The following is a 19,910-nucleotide window of genomic DNA, read 5'->3' on the forward strand; positions in this document are numbered from 1 at the left end:
AGTCTGACCTCCCGGGATGACAATTCAGTCCAAGTGACAGCTCCAGCCAATCACAGGCCAAGCACAGGCTGCAGCGGTCACATGGACTGCCGCGTCATCCAGGGAGGTGGGGCCCGATGTCAAGAGAGGCACGTCACCAAGGACGCGTCACCAAGGCAACGGCCGGGAAGTTCTCGGTAAGTACGAACTTTTAATTTTTTTTTAACAGGTTGCTGTATATTGTGTTCGGCATTCACTGTCGAGGGTGCTAAAAGAGTTACTGCCGATCAGTTAGCTCTTTCAGCACCTTGGACAGTGACGGGCGTCGACTAGCCTCATCTCTATGATGGCGGCTGCGCGAAAATCACGCAGCCGTGCATCATACACGGATGACACACGCAGCTGTCAAATGGTTTTTGCGCGCGCAAAACGCTGCGTTGTTTGCGCGCGCAAAAACGCAACGTCCGTCTGTATTTGCCCTTATTCTGAGAACTACTATTTAAAGAGGTGTGGTACAAACGAGCCTTGCAGAGCCATTCTGACTTATGGACTTGATAAACTGGAGCTCAGCTGACAGAGCGTCATTTACTAATTTAAGTTCGCTGTGCGCCAGACCCCTTTTCAAATCATTAATCGTAACAGAAAGTACCCCACGTGCATAAGCCTTGAATGAATCCCACACAACCAGAGGATACGCACTACCGTTATTGTCCTGAAAAATCTGATGCCATTAGTTTGAAAATAATCGGGATGGGGGAAGTATATTCAGCCAGAAGGGGTTCAATAGCCAGTGGGTTTTAAGGGGTATGTTTGGAAGTTTGATACGCAAACGGCCCGCTAAGTGATTTGAAACAGGCCTGGAGAGGTACTCTGCAGAGTCTACAGCTGTAAGTAGGGATGTGTGCACCAGCATTAGGTCAATACGCGAGAGAGCCTCAAATTGCGGTGTGAAGCAAGAATATTGTCGGGTGTGGGGGTTTCTAGTTCTCCACGCATCTGTAATATTAAATTCTAAGAGGGGAGGATGGAGCTGGAGAATTAGAATTTTGGCCCGAGCGGAGGAACCGACCAAATGCCCGTTCCATGTAGAGTTAAAGTCTCCCAGCCAAATACTCGGTACAGATGGGTGACTAGATATAAAAATTATAAAACAATGTTAATAGTGGCAAGGGAAAAGGGAGGAGGAATATAAACCCCTATAAGGAGAAATGGTGTATGATAGTAAACAGTGTATAAGAACAAATTTACCACCGGGGTCGACCATTACCTCCAGCAGATTAAATTGGATAGAGCATTTAATTAATACTGTTACACCCCTGGCTAAATTAGTGAATGTGGAGTGATATGACCACCCAATCTATGGTCTATTTTGAAGACAGAGCCTTTCCCCTGTCATGTGGGTCTCCTGAAGGCATATTATATCAGTCATGTTTTTGCAAATAACGAAATACAAGGGCTCTCTTAATTCGATCATTAAGACATCTCAAATTCCATGTTAAAAAAGACACTAGGTCGGTAGGCATGATGAAGAATAAAAAAGCAAATACAATTTCAACCCTCCAGACGGACCAGTAAATAAGTAACTGAAGGTACCTGTGGGCTAAAGAGAAGCATGGTATGCATTGTTGGAACAAACTTGTAAAACAACAGGAAAAAACGAATCCCCTCCCCCCACGCTACTATCATTCTCACAGGCATGAAGTTTTGGATCCCACAAAAGAGTCGTAACAACAGCAGTACAAACTTTATGCTAAGATTATGCATTTTGAAACAGGGATGCAAGGGTGATACCCCCTATCAGAAAAAGGATACTGAATGGATAAAATGAAGGTGTCCATACAACGAACCAGCATATCGCAGTTTCAACATAAAATGACAGAAACTATAAATGTACCGTATACTTGAAACTGCAAGGTGGTGGAAATATACAGCCACATGTGTCCAAAATCAATCATCCCCTCTGTCGAGGAGAACCAGCTTGACCACGAGAACGAGTCTCCAGGCAGTCCAGAACCTCCTGGGGCGTGGTGAAGAAATGGGATCTGCCAATACTTTTAGCCGTGCAGGGTACATCATAGCTTAATTGAGATCAAGTTCCCTAAGCTTGTTCTTAGCAGTAAGGAACAGAGCTCTCTTTCTCTGGACTTCAATGGAGAAATTGGGATAAACTGAAATTTGCGTGTTGTCCTGAGGGATTGATCCTTTTTCTCTAAGTTTGAGGATAGTGTCCTTGTCTCGGTAATTGAGGAGTTTAGCAATGAATGTGCGCGGTGGGGCCCCTGGTGGTGGGTGTTTGGACAGGATACGGTGCACCCTTTCCACTGCAAACATAACCGAGAATTTTTCTCTGCCGAAGATGGTAATGAGCACATTTTCTAGAAAAGACTCAGGAGAGGAGCCTTCCGTACCTTCCGACAAGCCGATAAATTGAAGGTTACAGCACCACAATCTGTTCTCTTGAACATCCAGATTCTGATGTAATCTTGTGAGGCCTTGTTCTATGTTTCCAAGATGTCGAGTAAGTGGAGGGGCTTGATCCTCCAGCGTACTGACTCTGTTTTCAACCACCGTCACGCTTTCTCTAGTATGTTGCGCGTCTTGGCGTAAGAGGGAAATATCTACTTTGATCTCCTCAATATGTTTGGTTAGGGTGGACTGGCACGTATGTATAGCTGCCAGAACTTTCAATGTCTCCGGATTAGAGTCAGATGCGGTAGAGGCAGGCTGGTTTGAATCCACCAGAAACGGATCAATAGGCTGCACAGCAGAGGTTAAAGCTGTCATGGAGTCCGCTTTGCGGTATTGGTCTAGTTTGCCAGGCGATTTAGTTTGCGATTTTGGAGGCGCCATGGCTGGATTTGAGGTTGCTGTAAATGAAGAATATGGGACACCACAATGAAGTATGGCTCTGAGGGGGATTAGGCACCCCGGTGATGTCAATGTGTTACATTACAGAGAAGTACAAACAATTTAGGGACCCACGGGGGCCATTAGTAAAGCTTGGGAGTCAGGTAGAGAAATTGAATGCATCAGGTGTTTGCAGGTGACCCACAAACCGGGTTGGCGTGTAGTCTTGGCAACAGGGTAACAGTCCGGAAATTAGCTTAGGCGGCAAATGTTCAGACAAAGCCACCGAGCGTGTCAAACAATAAGCAAAGAGGTCTATCAGGTAGGATGTTGCACGGTCGTGCTATAGATGGATATGAGCCCCCAAATCACTGCACACAGTGGCCCAGAGGCTGCAGGAAAACAACGCATCACTGGACATCCAGCGCCCGGACAGGCCAGTATTGAGGGACGCTTTAAATGGGATGCTATATAGCGCAAGTCTATCAAGACAGTGTGGTCTTATGACAGCTGTCTAGTCGGGCACAGGGGAGATTGCACTCACCCCAGTAGTACTGCAGCGTGGTCCTGAGTTTTCAAGATGGCTGTGAGCAGGCAGAGTGGTATAACCCTGCTGAGGCCGAAATCCAAGATGGCGGCTGCAACTTTAAAATGTCTTATTTATATAATACAAGCTGTTCCACGTTGAATCCAGGGTACAGGGGGACCCCAGCTACTGACGATAGGGCCAGCAGCCCTTCAATCCACCGAGACACCGGAGCGCTATGCGGCCCGGAAGCACCCGGCGGCCGTTCAAAATTTAGGCCCCAACTTCAGGCCTGGTAGTAGGCCGCATCCCGAAAATGCGGCCAAAATGCTTGGGACTGGTGCCAACTCAAGCCCGACGTGATGGAGGGCAGCAGGAGAGGCACCAGGGACCAATATTGGTGGCAGATGGGGATAGAAGGCCCCAGATAGAGCTCGATGGAGCAGAGCTCTCTAGGGATGCATCCGTCCGGTCCTGCCGTCAAGCCATGCCCCACACTGTGACATACCATTACAGCACGAGGCGGGAAGGGGTTTTTAAATTTTGATCACTCCTTAATAGCTGGACAATTTTATAGTGTTGCTTTATTCTGAGAACCATTTTAAATTTTTTTTTTTTTCCTTTTCATTATCAGCTTGGTCTCCGTTTATTTATTATTGAATTCTGCTGTATAGTGTTTTGTAAAAATTACAAAAATATTTTCCTGTAATTTTAGATAGAAATCTAATATCTAATTATTTAGTACATCTCTTGCATTTTATTTGTTTATAGTACTATACTACACAGGTGTTTTTACCCTGACAATAATTATTACACCTTTTTAAATGTCTTCTTACATATATTAATATTCTAGCAACACATTTTTTATATTTAGGTTTATTGGTTACACGTATACTGCATTTAAATATATATACACTTATATCATGGATACCGTATTTGTTGTGTTTCAGAGAAAACAAAGATCTTAATGATATTTCGCAGATGCATCCGGCAGGATGTGCTGCCATTGGATTGAGCCCTAACCTCATGGTAACAGGAGGGACCTCACTGTTCGAACCTTGGGCACCAGACTCCACCTCACATTTAGCTGCTCATCCCTGGTTATCTAGTGGAATTATGCCTTGTATGTGGCATGCTGATCACCCATATGGTAAGTTAAAATTATATTTTTGAGGGTTAATATATTATTTGTCATCTTACACCAGTCATTCTGTTTGCATTTTAATTTATTGTTAATGCTTCTCTACCTCAGAGGCCTCATGCACACTGCCATATTACAAATCCGTGTTGTACAGATTTATAATAATGCAGCCAGGGCTTTAAATGGGCCCATTCTGTACATTCATGTGAGTAGAAAATGTGACATCCTCCTTTTAATGCTATATTGCAGATAATTGGGTACTTCACATGCACAATAAGGTGGCACATGAAGTGCCCGTGGGTCCTTACGACCGGCAGAATTTTATCATGTAACCCAATGGTTGTGTGAAAGTAAACATGGGATATTGAGCTCTGCAACAGAAGAAAAGGCCCTATTAAGAATTTTGGACATACTGAGATTAAATAACATTAAACTATAGTTTTTTTTTAAATTCGTTTATTCAAAATATCACATACAAGGTATTTCAGCAATTGGATAATACATGACAGTATCAGCAATGACATTGCATATACAGCTTAGATATCAACATTGACATATATTCACATGTAGTATGTTAACAGAACTTCCAATTGCCGACCACATAAGGAAATGCAGGAGTGTTATTAATTTATTTTGTATGCATTAACCGAAAACGTTAACCAAATAGAACAAAACAACAAGTCGCCTATGTCGCATTATAACATCATGGACATTATCAATATCTCATATCTTACTTGGGAGTATGGAAGTTGATTTATCTCGCCATGATATGAGGGCTAACGGCCCTTACATCCAACCACTGACCCCATACTCCCTGAAATTTGTCTGGACAACCCCTGTGGGAATATACCAGTTGTTCGTAAGTAACTACAGTATCAACCAGCGATTTCCACGAGGCTATTGATGGAGCTGTGTCTGCCATCCAATGTATAGCTATTGTCTTCCTAGCTAGAAATAAAATTTATTTTATAAAAATACCAGTGTGATGTGTCCAGTGTTCTTCGTCTATGAGTCCCAGTAAAGCTATTTTCGGGGAGAACAATAGAGGGCTAGGCAATAATGGAGTAATAACGTCATAAACCTTTGTCCAAAATATCGATATGAATGAACATTCCCACATTAGGTGCCAAAAATCTGCTTCTAGTTGCCCACATCTGTGGCATGCTGAAGTGGGTAGTCTGCCCATACGGTGTAATCTAACCGGGGTGAGATAAGCTTGGTCTATGATATATAACTGAATAAGTTTATTATTTATAGCCGGGGATACTGTTAAGTGTGAGTGTAAGATGTTAGTCAGATCTTCCGAAGAAAGGTCTGGTATTTGCGATTTCCATTTAGTCAGAACCGGAAGTGGGGCAGAATTGATTTTAGCTAGAATCAGATGGGTATATAGAGCCGAAATAAGACCCTTAGGACCCTGTGATTTTAGTATGCCAATAAGAGGGTATGCTGATATGAGTGAGGAATGAGGTGGGAATTGAGTCTGTATGGCATGGCGTAATTGCAGATATTTAAACCATTGCAAGTCAGGAGTTTGATGCGTTTCCTTGACCTGTAGAAATGTAAGTATCAAACCATTATCATACATATCTCCCAAACAAGCAATGCCCATATCTTGCCACCCCCGTATATCGTCCAATAATTGAATATGTGGTAATGTAGGATTATGCCACAGAGGAATCTCTGGAACCGTATCCGTGTAAGTGAGTAATTTTTTGGATGCACGCCGAACCGCCAGTTCCATGCAAAGGAAGTAGTTCAGTATGGGGAGTAAACTTAGGGTATTCCAGGAAACTGATCAGGCTATGTCCCATAACCAGGGAAGCTAGGTAATAATCTGTGTCAGACAGAGGTGAATCACGCATCCAATCCCGGATATTGCGAAGTTGACCAGCCAGGTAGTACAAGTAAAAATCCGTCAAGGCCATTCCCCCTTCACTTTTTGGGCGTTGTAATGTGGCCAAATTGAGTTTAGACCTGGAGGAGCCCCATATGAATTGTATGATTAAGGTGTTAAGGGATTTAAAGAACGATATGGGGACTACAACAGGCATATGTTGCAATGTATAGTTACATCGAGGCTGAATCACCATCTTGACTAAGTTAATACGACCTGCCACAGATAACGGTAGTTTAGACCATGTCTTAAATTTTTCACCAACCTTATTTAACAATGGGGTTAATGACGTATCTCGGGTCTCGTTATGATCCTGTACTATAGTTATGCCTAAATATTTAAAACTAGAGACTGTTTCAAGGCCATATTGTGACATAGACGGGTCTGGAGTTGGGTGTCTAGCTGTATATAAAATGGCCGACTTCTGCCAGTTAACCTTCAGTCCTGAATACTGTGAAAATTTGTCAAGTAGCTTTGCTGCCACATGGAACGAGTAGTTTGGGTTATCTAGAAAAAGGACCATATCGTCTGCGTATAGGCCTACCACAGAAGTTCTACCCTTCCAGCTTATACCAGTAAGATCCGGGGAGGCTCGAAGCCTAATCGCCAGTGCCTCTATGGCAATAGCAAACAGAGCTGGTGATAGGGGACATCCCTGTCGGGTACCTCTAAAAAGGGAGAAGGGAAGAGAAGGGACGTTATTGACCACCACATTAGCCTTAGGGGATTTATATATTAACTCAACCCATTGACGAAATTGAGGACCGAAGCCAAAGCGTTCCAGACAGGCCCATAGAAACGGCCATTCCACCGAGTCAAAAGCCTTCATGGTATCCAAAGAGGCAATTGCCCACTGCATATCATGTGCCCCACCCAATTGTGTAATGGCCTGTACCTTCCTAATATTAATGCTAGTAGATTTCCCTGGCATAAATCCAGTCTGATCTGCATGTATGATGGAAAGGATAACACCATTCAGTCTTTTAGCTAATAATTTTGTCAGTATTTTATAGTCTACATTGACTAACGATACAGGTCCACATCCAGAGGGTTTTTACCTGGTTTTAAAAGAACTATAATAGTAGCGTCATAGAACGTAGAAGGGAGAGCGTGTAGTTGGGACGCCTGGCTAAGGGTTTCTAGTAAAAAATGGGGCTATTTTATCCATGTATCTATTGTAGATCTCAATTGGAAGGCCATCAGGTCCAGGGGATTTGTTGATAGCCATATCACTGATGGCCTCTTGTATTTCTTCGAGTGTAAAGGGGGCGTCTAACATAGATTGCTGTTCAGGTGACAGAGTTGGAAATGTGAGATCATTTAGGTATTCTAAACTATCGGCCTTAGAATGAGAGGTGGAGGAACTATACAACTCAGTATAGAATTCTTTAAATCGAGATGTAATGCGTTCCGCTTCCGTAATAATTGATCCGCCGGAGTCTCGAATTCCTAACACTGAGTTAGTCCCATTAGCTTGTCTAACAAGATGGGCCAGTAATTGACTAGATTGGTTCCCCATTTCGAAATAATATTGTTTGGTAAAGAATAGTTTGCGCTTAGATTTAAGATGAAGCTGTCTTTTATATAATTGAGTCAGACTTAACCAGGCCATTTTGTGAGTATCAGTGGGGTCTGAAACATATTGAGTTTCAGCTGCCAAGATCTGTTCCTCTAACTCCCTCTCCACCCGAGCTGAGGTTTTCTTAATATATGATATGGACGATCTCAAACAACCTCTAAAGTACGCCTTGAATGAATCCCAGCGTAATGTATGTGTTAGTGACGAATCATTGATTTGTAAAAATTGATCAATCTGATCTGGTATGCGATCCGACGAATCAATTAGTTTTAACCAGAAGGGATGAAACTTCCAGTTGGTCAGTATATATCTGTCTGGAAATGTCAAATGGAGTAATATTGGGCTATGGTCAGATATACCCCTAACATCATGTGCAATCTGAGAGACGTAAATAGATACATTAGGGGAACCAAAACAATAATCTATCCTAGATAATGTGTGTCGTCCTGTCGAATGACAAGTGTACTCCACCTCTCCCTGATGGTGAGTCCTCCAGTGGTCGATCCACCCCACACTATCCATCAGCCGACATAAAGGAGTAGGATTAGAGGTGAGTGGGGATGAGGAAGCTCCAAATCTATCTAGAGATAAGTGCATAACCTGGTTGAAATCCCCCATACATAGGATAAAGGAGGTCGGGAATTGATGTGCAAAAGTAATAACCGCTTGGATTACGTACAAATTCGCTTGCGGTGAGCATATTCTTTCAACTTATCCATAGCGGGTTGAAGTTTAGATATGTGCATGTTGTTTATTTAAGAAGTAAGCAGCTAGCGATAAATTATCAAGGTGATCTTGTAGAGTAGCAGGGTAACGAATGAAGCTCCAAAGTGCAGAGGATCTGCGCAGCTGAGGATGAGACAGGCTATTCAGGCCTATCGAATACTCCTTGCTAATTTTAGGAAGGCCCACATGACAATGGATCCAGGACTTAATTGACTTTCCTGGTTATTCCTCCTGTTGCTATTACTGAGGATCACTGGGTTAAAGTAGGTTAGTGCTTGTCAATACCACAGCATTTCTCAGGATTTCGGCCTCCTCTTTCACCCCTCTGCTCCCCACCTCTGTTTTCACAATCCTGTCGCGATGTGTAATGTCATGCACTCAATAATAGCCCAGTCCCTGAAGGGTGAGTGTCCGGTACCTGTTTTAACAACAGCTCCTGCTGTGATGTGTCGGTTCAAGGCCTCAGGCAGAGCAGACAGGATGTGAGCAGTGCGGTGCAGGATTTCCCTGTTGGAGGTAGCGCTCAGTGGGGACAGCTAGGCCGCAGCTGCATGCGGTCCGTACTTCACTCGGTGAGTGCTCGGTGCTGGAAGCGGGTAGACGCTTCAAAGTCGGCCCGGGGATAGTCAGGGGTATAGTGGTCCTGTTCCGGTCACTCAGTACCACCAGAGCATGCTGTCAGCTCAGGATTATGGCAGGATAAGCAGCGGTCCCCTGGAGAGCAGCTCAGGCGCGTCCGACCATCTTGCCCGCTAGCCACGCCCCAACATTAAACTATAGTTACACTATCCTGCCCTAGACCACTTCTATTTACCCGTTCACCATCTCAAACCACCAGAAATATTGGGTGATAAGCACTATGTCAACAGAGACCTTCAGGGGTGTTATGTAAGACGCCAGCTAACACCCTCCACATGTCGTAGTAGAACCCCAAGAGGGCTATTTTCTCCTAATCAAGCTTCATATGCCTTTCCTGCCTGCTTAGGCTGGATAAAACAACTTCTAACCAAAAGAACTAATGTTTTCCATTATCTTACTCTGCAGATTAATGTTAAAATGCAAGATTCAGTCTAATTTAAATGGGTTGTAACAAAATTGACAATCATCACCTATCCACAAGATAGGTGATAATTGTCTGATCGCTGCAGGCCCCACCGCTGGGACCCCACCAATAACAAGAACGGGGGTCCCAAACCCCCCCATTCCTCATTACTGCTTGAGCGCCGTGAGGAGGACATCTAATGGAGTGGCGGTCAAACATGTGCACGGCCGCTTCATGAAGAGTCTATGGGAATGAGGGAAACAGATGAGTACAGCGCTCGACTGTTTCCATCAGTCCCAAAGAAATTGAAAGAAGCGGCGGGCGCATGCTCGACCCGTGATCCATTCAATTCCAATTACTAAAATGGGAGTTTTTGCAATAAAATGTAGTTTTGAGTATGCATTTTTCTTTTTGAAAGAAAATAAAAGACCTAATTTTGTTATGCAATTTCTCTTGAGTATGGCAGTACACTGTATGTGGTTCTAAACTGCTGTTTCGACACATGGCAAGACTCAAAAGAAAAGGACCGCCATTTAGCTTTTGGAGCGAAGATTTTGTTGGAATGGTTTTCGCGTGCCGTATCATGTTTAAAGAGCCTCTGAGGTACCAGTATAGTAGAGACCCCTGAGAAGTGACCCCATTTTGGAAATTACACCCCTCAAAGAATTAATCTAGAGGTGTAGTGAGCATTTGGACTCTACAGTTTTTTCACAGAATTTATTAGAGTTGGGCCAAGAAAACAAAATTATTATTTTTCTAAAAATATGTAGTTTTGCCTGAAAATATTTCCTTTTTACAAGCAACAAAAGAGAAAAGGCAAAACACAATTTATTAACTAATTTCTCCCGGGTACAGCAATACCCCACATATGGACCTTATCTGCTGCCTGGGCACAACGGCAAGACTCAGAAGGGAAACAACACCGTGCAGCATTTGAAGAAAGAACAAAAACAGGTCACCAAAGAAAAGTGATGCAAAGTGTAGGAGTTAGAGTGATTAGACCTAGTGTAGTTGTGCAATTACAGGCACAACACTGTTGAGAAAGAAGTGATATTGTAATGATGCTACAGCTAGATCCAATCCGGTTATCACCCAGGAAACCGTAAGGTTGAGTGAATAATATCGAAAAAACTGAACCATAAATAGTGCTGCTATCAATAATGAAGAATCTAGGATGACAATGAATATGACAGCTTTATTGTAATATTATATTAGCTACGCGCTTCAACACTGAACCAGTGTCTACCTCAGGCCATAAGATATACAGGGAATAAATGCGCACCTTAACCACTTCCTGACCAGGCCCATTTTCAAGTTTTAGCCTTGTGCCGATTTAAAAGCAAATTGTTCTTCTATTACTCTTCCAACCTACATGTATTTGGTCTTGTTTTTCTTAGAACATGTTGGGCTTCAATATTGTGTAAAAAAACTAAGTGATATATTTTACTTTTTAAAAAATGTAAAAGGAAGAAAGAGAAAAAAATATTAAAAAAAATGTGAATATGTGATTTTTAAGTGATGGTTTTTGACATCTGGTACATATTTAGTAACTTCTGCCGACTTCAGCGATACCAAATATGTGTGCATTTCTTATACGCTGCACGCAAGGTAGAGCTTACTATGAATAGTGCGCAAAATGGCTTTGGAGAGCAAATTTTCCAAATCTGGTTTGCTCACACCATACGTCCATTACAGATGTTGTGAAGAGGCAAAACACTGTTAACACCCCCAAAATGACTCTTTTTAGGCTATTAGACCCCACAAGGTATTCATTTAATGACATATAAAAGATTTTAGCCCTTTAGACTTTGATGGAAAAAATGTACAATTATTTTTTTTGCCAAAATATGCACATTCAGGTGACCTATTTTGACATCTGGTGCATGCCACTTAGTAAACACACCTGAATACATATTTGGCAACTTCTGCCAACTTCAGCGATACCAAATATGTGTGCATTTCATACACTGGGCGAAAGGCGGAGCTTACAATAAATGATGCGCGAAGTGGCTTTTGGAGAGCAAATTTTCCAAAGCTGGTTTGCTGACACCATGCGACGATTACAGATGTTGTGAAGAGCCAAAACACTGTGATCACCCCCAAAAACGAAAAAAATCAACATACACTACATTTGTTAAAACGAATTATATTTCTTTGGGACATGCTAACGTTAATAATTAATAATTTATGAACCACATATTAAAAAGTTACACGTTTACCAGAAAAAACAAGTTTTATTTAAAATTTAACAGCTGTGTGGTATGTCCAGAAACAGTCTATTACACAGACTTTGATGGGCACTGTGGGCAGTAGTATCTGGAGTCTTTCCTAATGGGAGGATGTCAGGAAAGTGTCTCTCCTGCAGACTGCTGACGGACTCTGACTGAATGCTCACACAGGTGATAGTGGAAGGAAAAAGAAGAGCTATTATGATTTCCTCCTGGAACTTCAGAAAAGGGGCCTAGTTTCCAGATTTTTTAAAAATAACAAAGGCATTGTACAATGCTAATTGTATAAGGTACAGGAACACTTTTTTTTTTATGCCAGTGCTTTGATTTCCACAAGGCCAAATATGGCCTGAGCATCTGGTCATTAAAATCAACTGCCCCCATGTATTTATTATATTCTACTACACACTCAGGTTTCTGTACAACCATGCTTCTGGGGCCCGCTGTCACTGGGACTGTTGAATCAGAGTGAATGTTTTTGAGCAGAAAGACGTTTCGCTTGTCCCTGTATATAACTGCCAGCAGTTCTGAGCTCCGCAGACATGAAGACTCTCCCCGTTTTAGTCTTGTGTTAACAAAAGACTCTGGGAAGCCTTTCCTATTAGATCTTACTGTTCCACAACACACTGTGCGCTCCACATATAGATGCTTCAAAAGTGGGATACTTGTATAATAATTGTCTACGTATAAATGGTAGCCCTGATGTAGAAGTGGGCTTATTAGATCCCACACAATCTTCCCATTGATACCCATGTAGGATGGGCAAGCAGGGGGACCCAGATGACTGTCTTTTCCCTCATAGACACGGAAGGCATAAGTGTAGCCAGTGCCCCTTTCACACAGTTTATAGAGCTTTACTCCATATCTTGCTCGGGATGTACTGCTTGAAAGCGAGACAGCATGTGAAATGAATCAAGGATTCGTCAACTGCTATGTGCTTTTCAGGTGAGTATATTTCCGGAAACATTTTGGAGAAGTGGGTAATGAGAGGCCTCAATTCATATAGTCTATCTCGACTTCTTCCTTCTTGTGTGGGACCCAGGGTGTTATCGCTAAAATGTATGAACCTCATTAAAACTTCATAGCATGACCAAGCCATCACAGTGGAAAATATGGGCATATGTTACATAGTTAGTACGGCTGAAAAAAGACACATGTCCATCAAGTTCAACCAAGGGACGGGAAAAGGGAAGGAAAAATTTCTACACATAGGAGCTAATATTTTTTTGTTCTAGGAAATTATCTAACCCTTTTTTAAAGCCATCTACTGTCCCTGCTGTGACCAGCTCCTGTGGTATGCTATTCCATAGATTCACAGTTCTCACGGTAAAGAAGGCTTGTCGCCTCTGCAGCTTGAACCTTTTTTTCTCCAGAAGGAGGGAGTGCCCCCTTGTTTTTTGAGGGGGTTTTACAAGGAACAGGATTTCACCATATTTTTTGTATGTGCCATTAATATATTTATATAAGTTAATCATGTCCCCCCTTAGTCGCCTTTTTTCAAGGCTAAATAGGGTTAATTCTTTAAATCTTTCCTCATAACTTAAATTCTCCATGCCCCTAATTAGCTTCGTTGCTCTTCTTTGTATTTTTTCCAACTCCAGGGCATCCTTTCTATGAACTGGAGCCCAGAACTGAACTGCATATTCTAGATGAGGCCTCACTAATGCTTTGTAAAGTGGCAATATTACATCCCTGTCCCGTGAGTCCATGCCTCTTTTAATACACGACAATATTCTGCTGGCCTTTGAAGCAGCTGATTGACACTGCATGCTGTTATTGAGTTTATGATTTACAAGTACACCCAGATCCTTCTCAATAAGTTAATCCGCCAGTGTAGCTCCCCCTAGGACATATGATGCATGCAGGTTGTTGGTACCCAGATGCATAACTTTACATTTATCTACATTAAACTTCATTTGCCAAGTGGACGCCCAAACACTTAGTTTGTTTAAATCTGCCTGCAATTCATGAACATCTTCCATAGACTGAACTATATTACATAGCTTGGTGTCATCTGCAAAAATAGAAATAGTGCTATTAATCCCATCCTCTATATCATTAATAAATAAGTTGAATAATACTGGTCCCAGCACTGAACCCTGGGGTACACCACTTATTACCGGGGACCATTCAGAGTAGGAATCATTGACCACAACTCTCTGGATACGGTCCTTGAGCCAATTCTCAATCCAATTACAAACTATATTTTCTAAACCTATAGTCCTTAATTTACCCATTAGGCGTCTATGGGGGACAGTGTCAAATGCCTTTGCAAAGTCCAAAAACACTAAATCCACAGCGGCCCCTCTGTCTAGACTTCTGCTCACCTCTTCATAAAAACAGATTAGGTTAGTTTGACAACTTCTGTCCTTAGTAAAACCGTGCTGGCTGTCACTTATAATGCTATTTATTGTCACATAATCCTGCATATAGTCCCTCAATAGCCCCTCAAACATTTTCCCCACGATGGATGTTAAGCTTACTGGTCTATAATTACCCGGGGAAGACCTAGAGCCCTTTTTGAAAATAGGCACCACATTTGCGCTGCGCCAGTCCCTTGGCACTATACCAGTCACTAGAGATTCTCTGAATATTATGAAAAGGTGGACAGAAATAACTGAACTAAGCTCTTTAAGAATTCTAGGGTGTAACCCATCTGGTCCCGGGGCCTTGTGCACATTTATTTTATTTAATTTAGCTTGGACCATATCTACATTCATCCAATTCAGTATATCAACTGATATATTAACAGCACTGGCACCGGCTACATCAGCTACTCTTTCTTCTGTTGTATATACAGAGCTAAAGAACCCATTTAGTAACTCTGCCTTCTCTTGATCCCCTGTGATCAACTCCCCAATACCACTATCTAGGGGTCCTACATGTTCAGACCTTGGCTTTTTAGCATTTATATACTTGAAGAATTTTTGGGATTTGTTTTACTATCCTTGGCCACCTGCCTTTCATTTTGTATTTTTGCTAATTTTATTAAATTTTTACAGATTTTATTAAGCTCTTTATATTTTACAAAGGCTACAGCTGTACCCTCAGATTTGTATTTTTTAAATGCCCTTTTTTTGTCGTGTATTGCCCCTTTCACAGAAGGTGTAAGCCATGTGGGGTTTAATTTGAGTCGTTTATACTTGTTACCTATAGGAATAAATTTTGCACTATAATAACTCAAAGTAGATTTGAAAATCTCCCATTTATCATTTGTTCCATTATTTGACATTAGTTCTTCCCAGTCCATATCCTGAATTGCCGCCCTCATCCTGGGGAATTTGGCTTTCTTAAAATTAAATGTTTTTGCCCTCCCAGCCTGCGTTTGTTTTTTACAGTATAGGTAAAATGTAACTATATTATGATCACTGTTACCGAGGTTTTCACGAACATTGACATTCCCAACAAGATCTGCATTATTAGAAATGACCAGATCCAACAGAGCTTCACCTCTAGTCGGGTCTACCACAAACTAGCCCATAAAATTTTCCTGCAACAGGTTGAGGAAATATCTCCCCTTTGCAGTTGAAGCTGAACCATGACACCAATTAATATCCCGGAAATTAAAATCTCCCATTATCACTACTGTACCCGCCTGTGCAGCCCGCTCCATCTGTTTATATAGCTGAACTTCCATCTCCTCAGTTATATTGGGGGGTCTATAGATTACACCAAAAGTAATTTTTTCAGTGTTTACCTCCCTTTCTAGTTCCACCCACAAGGTTTCAACCTCCTCACAGTATTCACCCACTATTGTCTCTTTCACACTCGCCTTCATATCATTTCTCACATACAGACATACACCATACAGACATACATGTTGAATTGGGTTTGTAGACCAGTATGACCTCAATTCAGATTTTTTTGTGATTCCCATGTTAAAAGTCAGGGCTAGGATTTTATTTTATTTTAGACAAAGTAGTGGGGCGAGGGTGGGGGGCACCGAGGGGGGGATGTGATCATCTGCCCAGAGACCATGCTGATTGTACTCAGGGCAGAGCTCCGTGATGTCAGCTGTCTAGAGACAGCTTTGTCACGGAGCTCCTTATAGCCAAGCAGGATGCGGAGGGGAAAAGTATTGCGATCATTGTGACAGGTTTTCACAATGATCACATGCCCAGAGACCACACTGATTAGTCTCTGGGCAGAGCTCCCCAATGTCAGTTGTCTTGAGACAGCTATGTCACGGAGCTTAATGCTGCTACAGAGCGGCAAGGAGTGTAAGGCTGGGTTCACACAACCTATTTTCAGACGTAATGGAGGCGTTTTACGCCTCGAATTACGTCTGAAAAAACGTCTCCAATACATCGGCAAACATTTGCCCATTACTTTCTTTTTTTTCTTTATCAAAGATTTTTATTTTGAAAATATAACATAGCATATACAACGTTTCACGAATTTGCAAAAGATTTTGCACGCAATGCAATATATTAACTTCACATCGTAGAAATATTACAAAAACATATGAACATCAGTAGGAGGTTGCCTCCCAACCGGCAAGGTTTAGCATCAATATAAAATTCAGTGGCAAGAAACAGTACCATGTTCACAGCAGAAGTAGTGCAATATTCAGGGAAGCCAGTCCCCACAATTAGGTAGGAATTGGCACGTATAAGTGCATATTTAAACGTAAATTCACACAGACACAAGACAACAAAGGGAAACACAGACGGTCAACACACACCAAGTTTAGCTATATAAGCAGTTCAGAAGAGGCCATCCAACCAGAGAGGCAGATTAGCACCACCCCGGAATCCAGACCATGCTGCTCAAGGTTGGACAAAGAGTGCAGATTTGCCCCGATCAACGGACATCAACTCCTCCATCCTCATAATCCCGTTCAACTCCGTTACCCATTCCTGCAAAGAAGGCACCGTACTAGACTTCCAGTGTCGAGGGATTACCGTTCTCGCTGCGGTCAGAAAATGCCTAAAGACACCCTTTTTGAGGTGTGGGAGTGATCCAGGAACCATGGAAAATAGTCCAATAGAAGCCGAGGTCGGAACCTCAGTGCTAAAAAGCTTGTCACCCAGATAAAAAAAAATTCCCAGAAGGGACGAATCTTGGGACAGTCCCACCAAATGTGCAACATAGTTCCAGCAGCCTCCCCACACCTCCAACAATCAGCAGGTACATCAGGAAATATCCTATGCAACAAGGCAGGACAACGGTACCATCTGGTGAGTATCTTGTAATTCTTCTCCTGAGCAAAACAAGAAGTTGGTAATTTGTGAGCTAGAAAGAAAGAAGTTCCCCAGTCTTCCTCAGAATGTCGAACCCCCATTTCCTCATCCCATGCTGTAGTGAATGACAACTGAGAGTAAGAATACCTAGGCAGAAGGATCCCATGTAAATAGGACAACACATGAGAAGGAGCAGTATCCAATGACAAATAGTGTTCCAGAGGAGTCTTATCCTGTAGCAACCCAAGACAATCACCCATGGAAGAAATATATGAACGTAACTGAAAATAGGACCACCATATTGATCGTCTCCCTGGGCAGGCCTCAGAGACCGCAGTCATCGACAATATTGCACCATCAGGTGTAAGGGTTTCAGCCAAATATCCACCCTCCCCTCTCTCCCAACAGAGGAATGTATCCACACACACCGCCGGAGGGAAGGAAGGGTTATCAAAGAGAGGAGTCAGAGGACCCGGACGGTGAACAAGGTCCGAAGTACCAATGATCCGTTCCCAAACCAAAAGAAACTGACGTGTGAGGAAAGGCAGAGAAGACGTTGATCGCTGGAGGACCGACAACCAAGGCAGAGAGGACAATGCGAGGGAAGACATAGCCTTCTCAATTGCTTACCCGTTTCCGAGCGGAAACAATCCACCACTCTCATAAGTATTGCAGCTTGATGGTAGTGTTTAAAATCAGGCAGACCCGCGCCCCCCTCCACTTTCGGCCGACTAAGGACAGCAAAACGAATGCGAGGCTTAGAGGAGCCCCATACAAATTTAGTTATGGCCCTATGTAAGGTCTGGAAGAAACCCGCTGATACAAAAATAGGGACGGTCTGGAAGATGTATAGGAATTTGGGCAATATATCGATTTTAACCGCATTAATACGCCCAAACCACGACATGCGGTTCCCGCCGTACGCCACCAATTCCCTCAAGGTACGTTGCAGAATGGGTGTGTAATTCAAGGCAAACAAATCCGACTGTGGTGTGGGGATCTGCACCCCCAAGTATTTTAAGGATTTAGATTGCCACTTAAACGGGAAAACTTGAGCGAGATGGGCAGCCAGAGGAGCATCCAGAGATATATTCAAGGCCTCCGATTTAGAGTAGTTGACTTTAAAATTACTTAAATGACCAAAGCGCTCAAACTCCCCCGTCAAAGATGGCAAGGAAATCATGGGAGTCGTAATGTACACAAGGAGATCATCGGCATATAGTGCCAGTTTGTGATGTTGTGCGCCAACACATACGCCATTAACATTAGGGTTGCTCTGCAGTGCCACGGCCAGGTGTTCCATGACCAAAACATACAATAGAGGCGAGAGTGGGCACCCCTGTCTTGTGCCATTAGTAATAGACAATGAGTCAGATAATAGACCATTAACTCGAACACGAGCTGTAGGCCCATGGTATAATGCCATAATCCTATCCACCATAGTGGTACCAAGGCCAAGCTGCGTCAGGACACTGCGGAGGAACACCCAGTGCACCCTGTCAAAAGCCTTTTCGTCATCTACCGAGAGTAAACACATCGGTATCTTACGGGTTTGGCAATATGACGTTAAGAGAAGGGTCTTGTTAGTATTATCCCGCGCTTCCCGACCGCGTACAAACCCCACCTGATCATCCATGATCAAGCCAGGCAATAACGGCGACAGGCGAGTGGCGAGCAATTTTGCGAAAAGTTTTACATCTACATTAATCAGCGATATGGGCCTGAAGTTTGCGCACAAAGTCAGATCCTTGCCCGGCTTTGGTAGAAGGGTAATGTGAGTTAAAGACTTTCGTCAAAAAAGGAGCCAGTTGATCTTTAAATGTCTTATAGAATTTATTATTAAACCCATCAGGTCCTGTGCTCTTGCCCAAGGGAGAGTCTGCAATTGCACGCTCCACTTCCGATTTCAAAAAATCTTCCTCGAGTCCCAAAGCCTCCCCATCCTCCAAGGACGGCAACGCAGTATCATGAACATAACGGTCAATTTTATCCCGTAAAGCATCAGCCTGCATATTATGAAATTGGCCTTTGAGATTATACAAGGCCGAACAATATTGTCTGAAGCAATCCGTAATGCCAACCGGGTCATGAACCTCACCACCCGAGGGAGATGCAATTTTAGGGATATATGACGCTTGTGGGCGGGGATGCAGTACCCGTGCCAGAGACCTGCCACATTTGTCCGCAAATTCGTAAGAATGCTTCCGCATCCGATCCCTGAACCGAGCGTGTGACTGATCTATTAAAGAAAGTAATGATTCTCTCGCTGTAGTAAGTTCCGCAAAAATCTGTGAGGAAGGAACGCGCTTATGACAATTTTCCAAATCCTGTATCTGAGTAAGGAGACGCGCAATAGCTACCCCTTTTTCCCGCTTCAATCGTGCCCCATGTTGTATCAGGACTCCTCTAACTACACACTTCAGCGCCTCCCACTGGAGCGGCAAGGGAGTAGATTAATGCGCATGAACCTCAAAAAAGCCGGTGGGCGAGTCCTTAAGGGCCGACACGCACACTGCATCACGCAGTAAATTATCATTGATTTTCCAAGACTGGAAATTGGGCAACGAATTAGGAAATGTAAGTGTCAGAAATACTGGGGCATGATCCGACCAAACCATAGGGCCCACCTCAGAAGTAGGATGCCAGGTAAGCAAATGGTGGCTAACCAGAAAAGCGTCTAGCCTACTGTACATATTGTGCAGTGGGGAGAAGTAAGTATACTCTCTTACCTGAGGGTGCAGAATCCTCCACGCATGCCTGAC

At 43.0% G+C, this 19,910-nt stretch overlaps 1 protein-coding gene across 1 annotated transcript in view; it reads left to right on the forward strand.

Annotated features, from left to right (window-relative positions):
- The window catches only part of TNRC18 (trinucleotide repeat containing 18), a 778,682-nt gene that overhangs the window by 291,758 nt on the left and 467,014 nt on the right, over nt 1–19,910 (forward strand). Inside the window, exon 6 of the mRNA XM_075831538.1 lies at nt 4,303–4,502. Within this exon, the coding sequence (XP_075687653.1) occupies nt 4,303–4,502 (200 nt within the window). The remainder of the gene's footprint in view (nt 1–4,302; nt 4,503–19,910) is intronic.

The sequence above is a fragment of the Rhinoderma darwinii genome, chromosome 6, assembly GCF_050947455.1.
Source record: "Rhinoderma darwinii isolate aRhiDar2 chromosome 6, aRhiDar2.hap1, whole genome shotgun sequence".
NCBI lineage: Eukaryota > Metazoa > Chordata > Amphibia > Anura > Rhinodermatidae > Rhinoderma > Rhinoderma darwinii.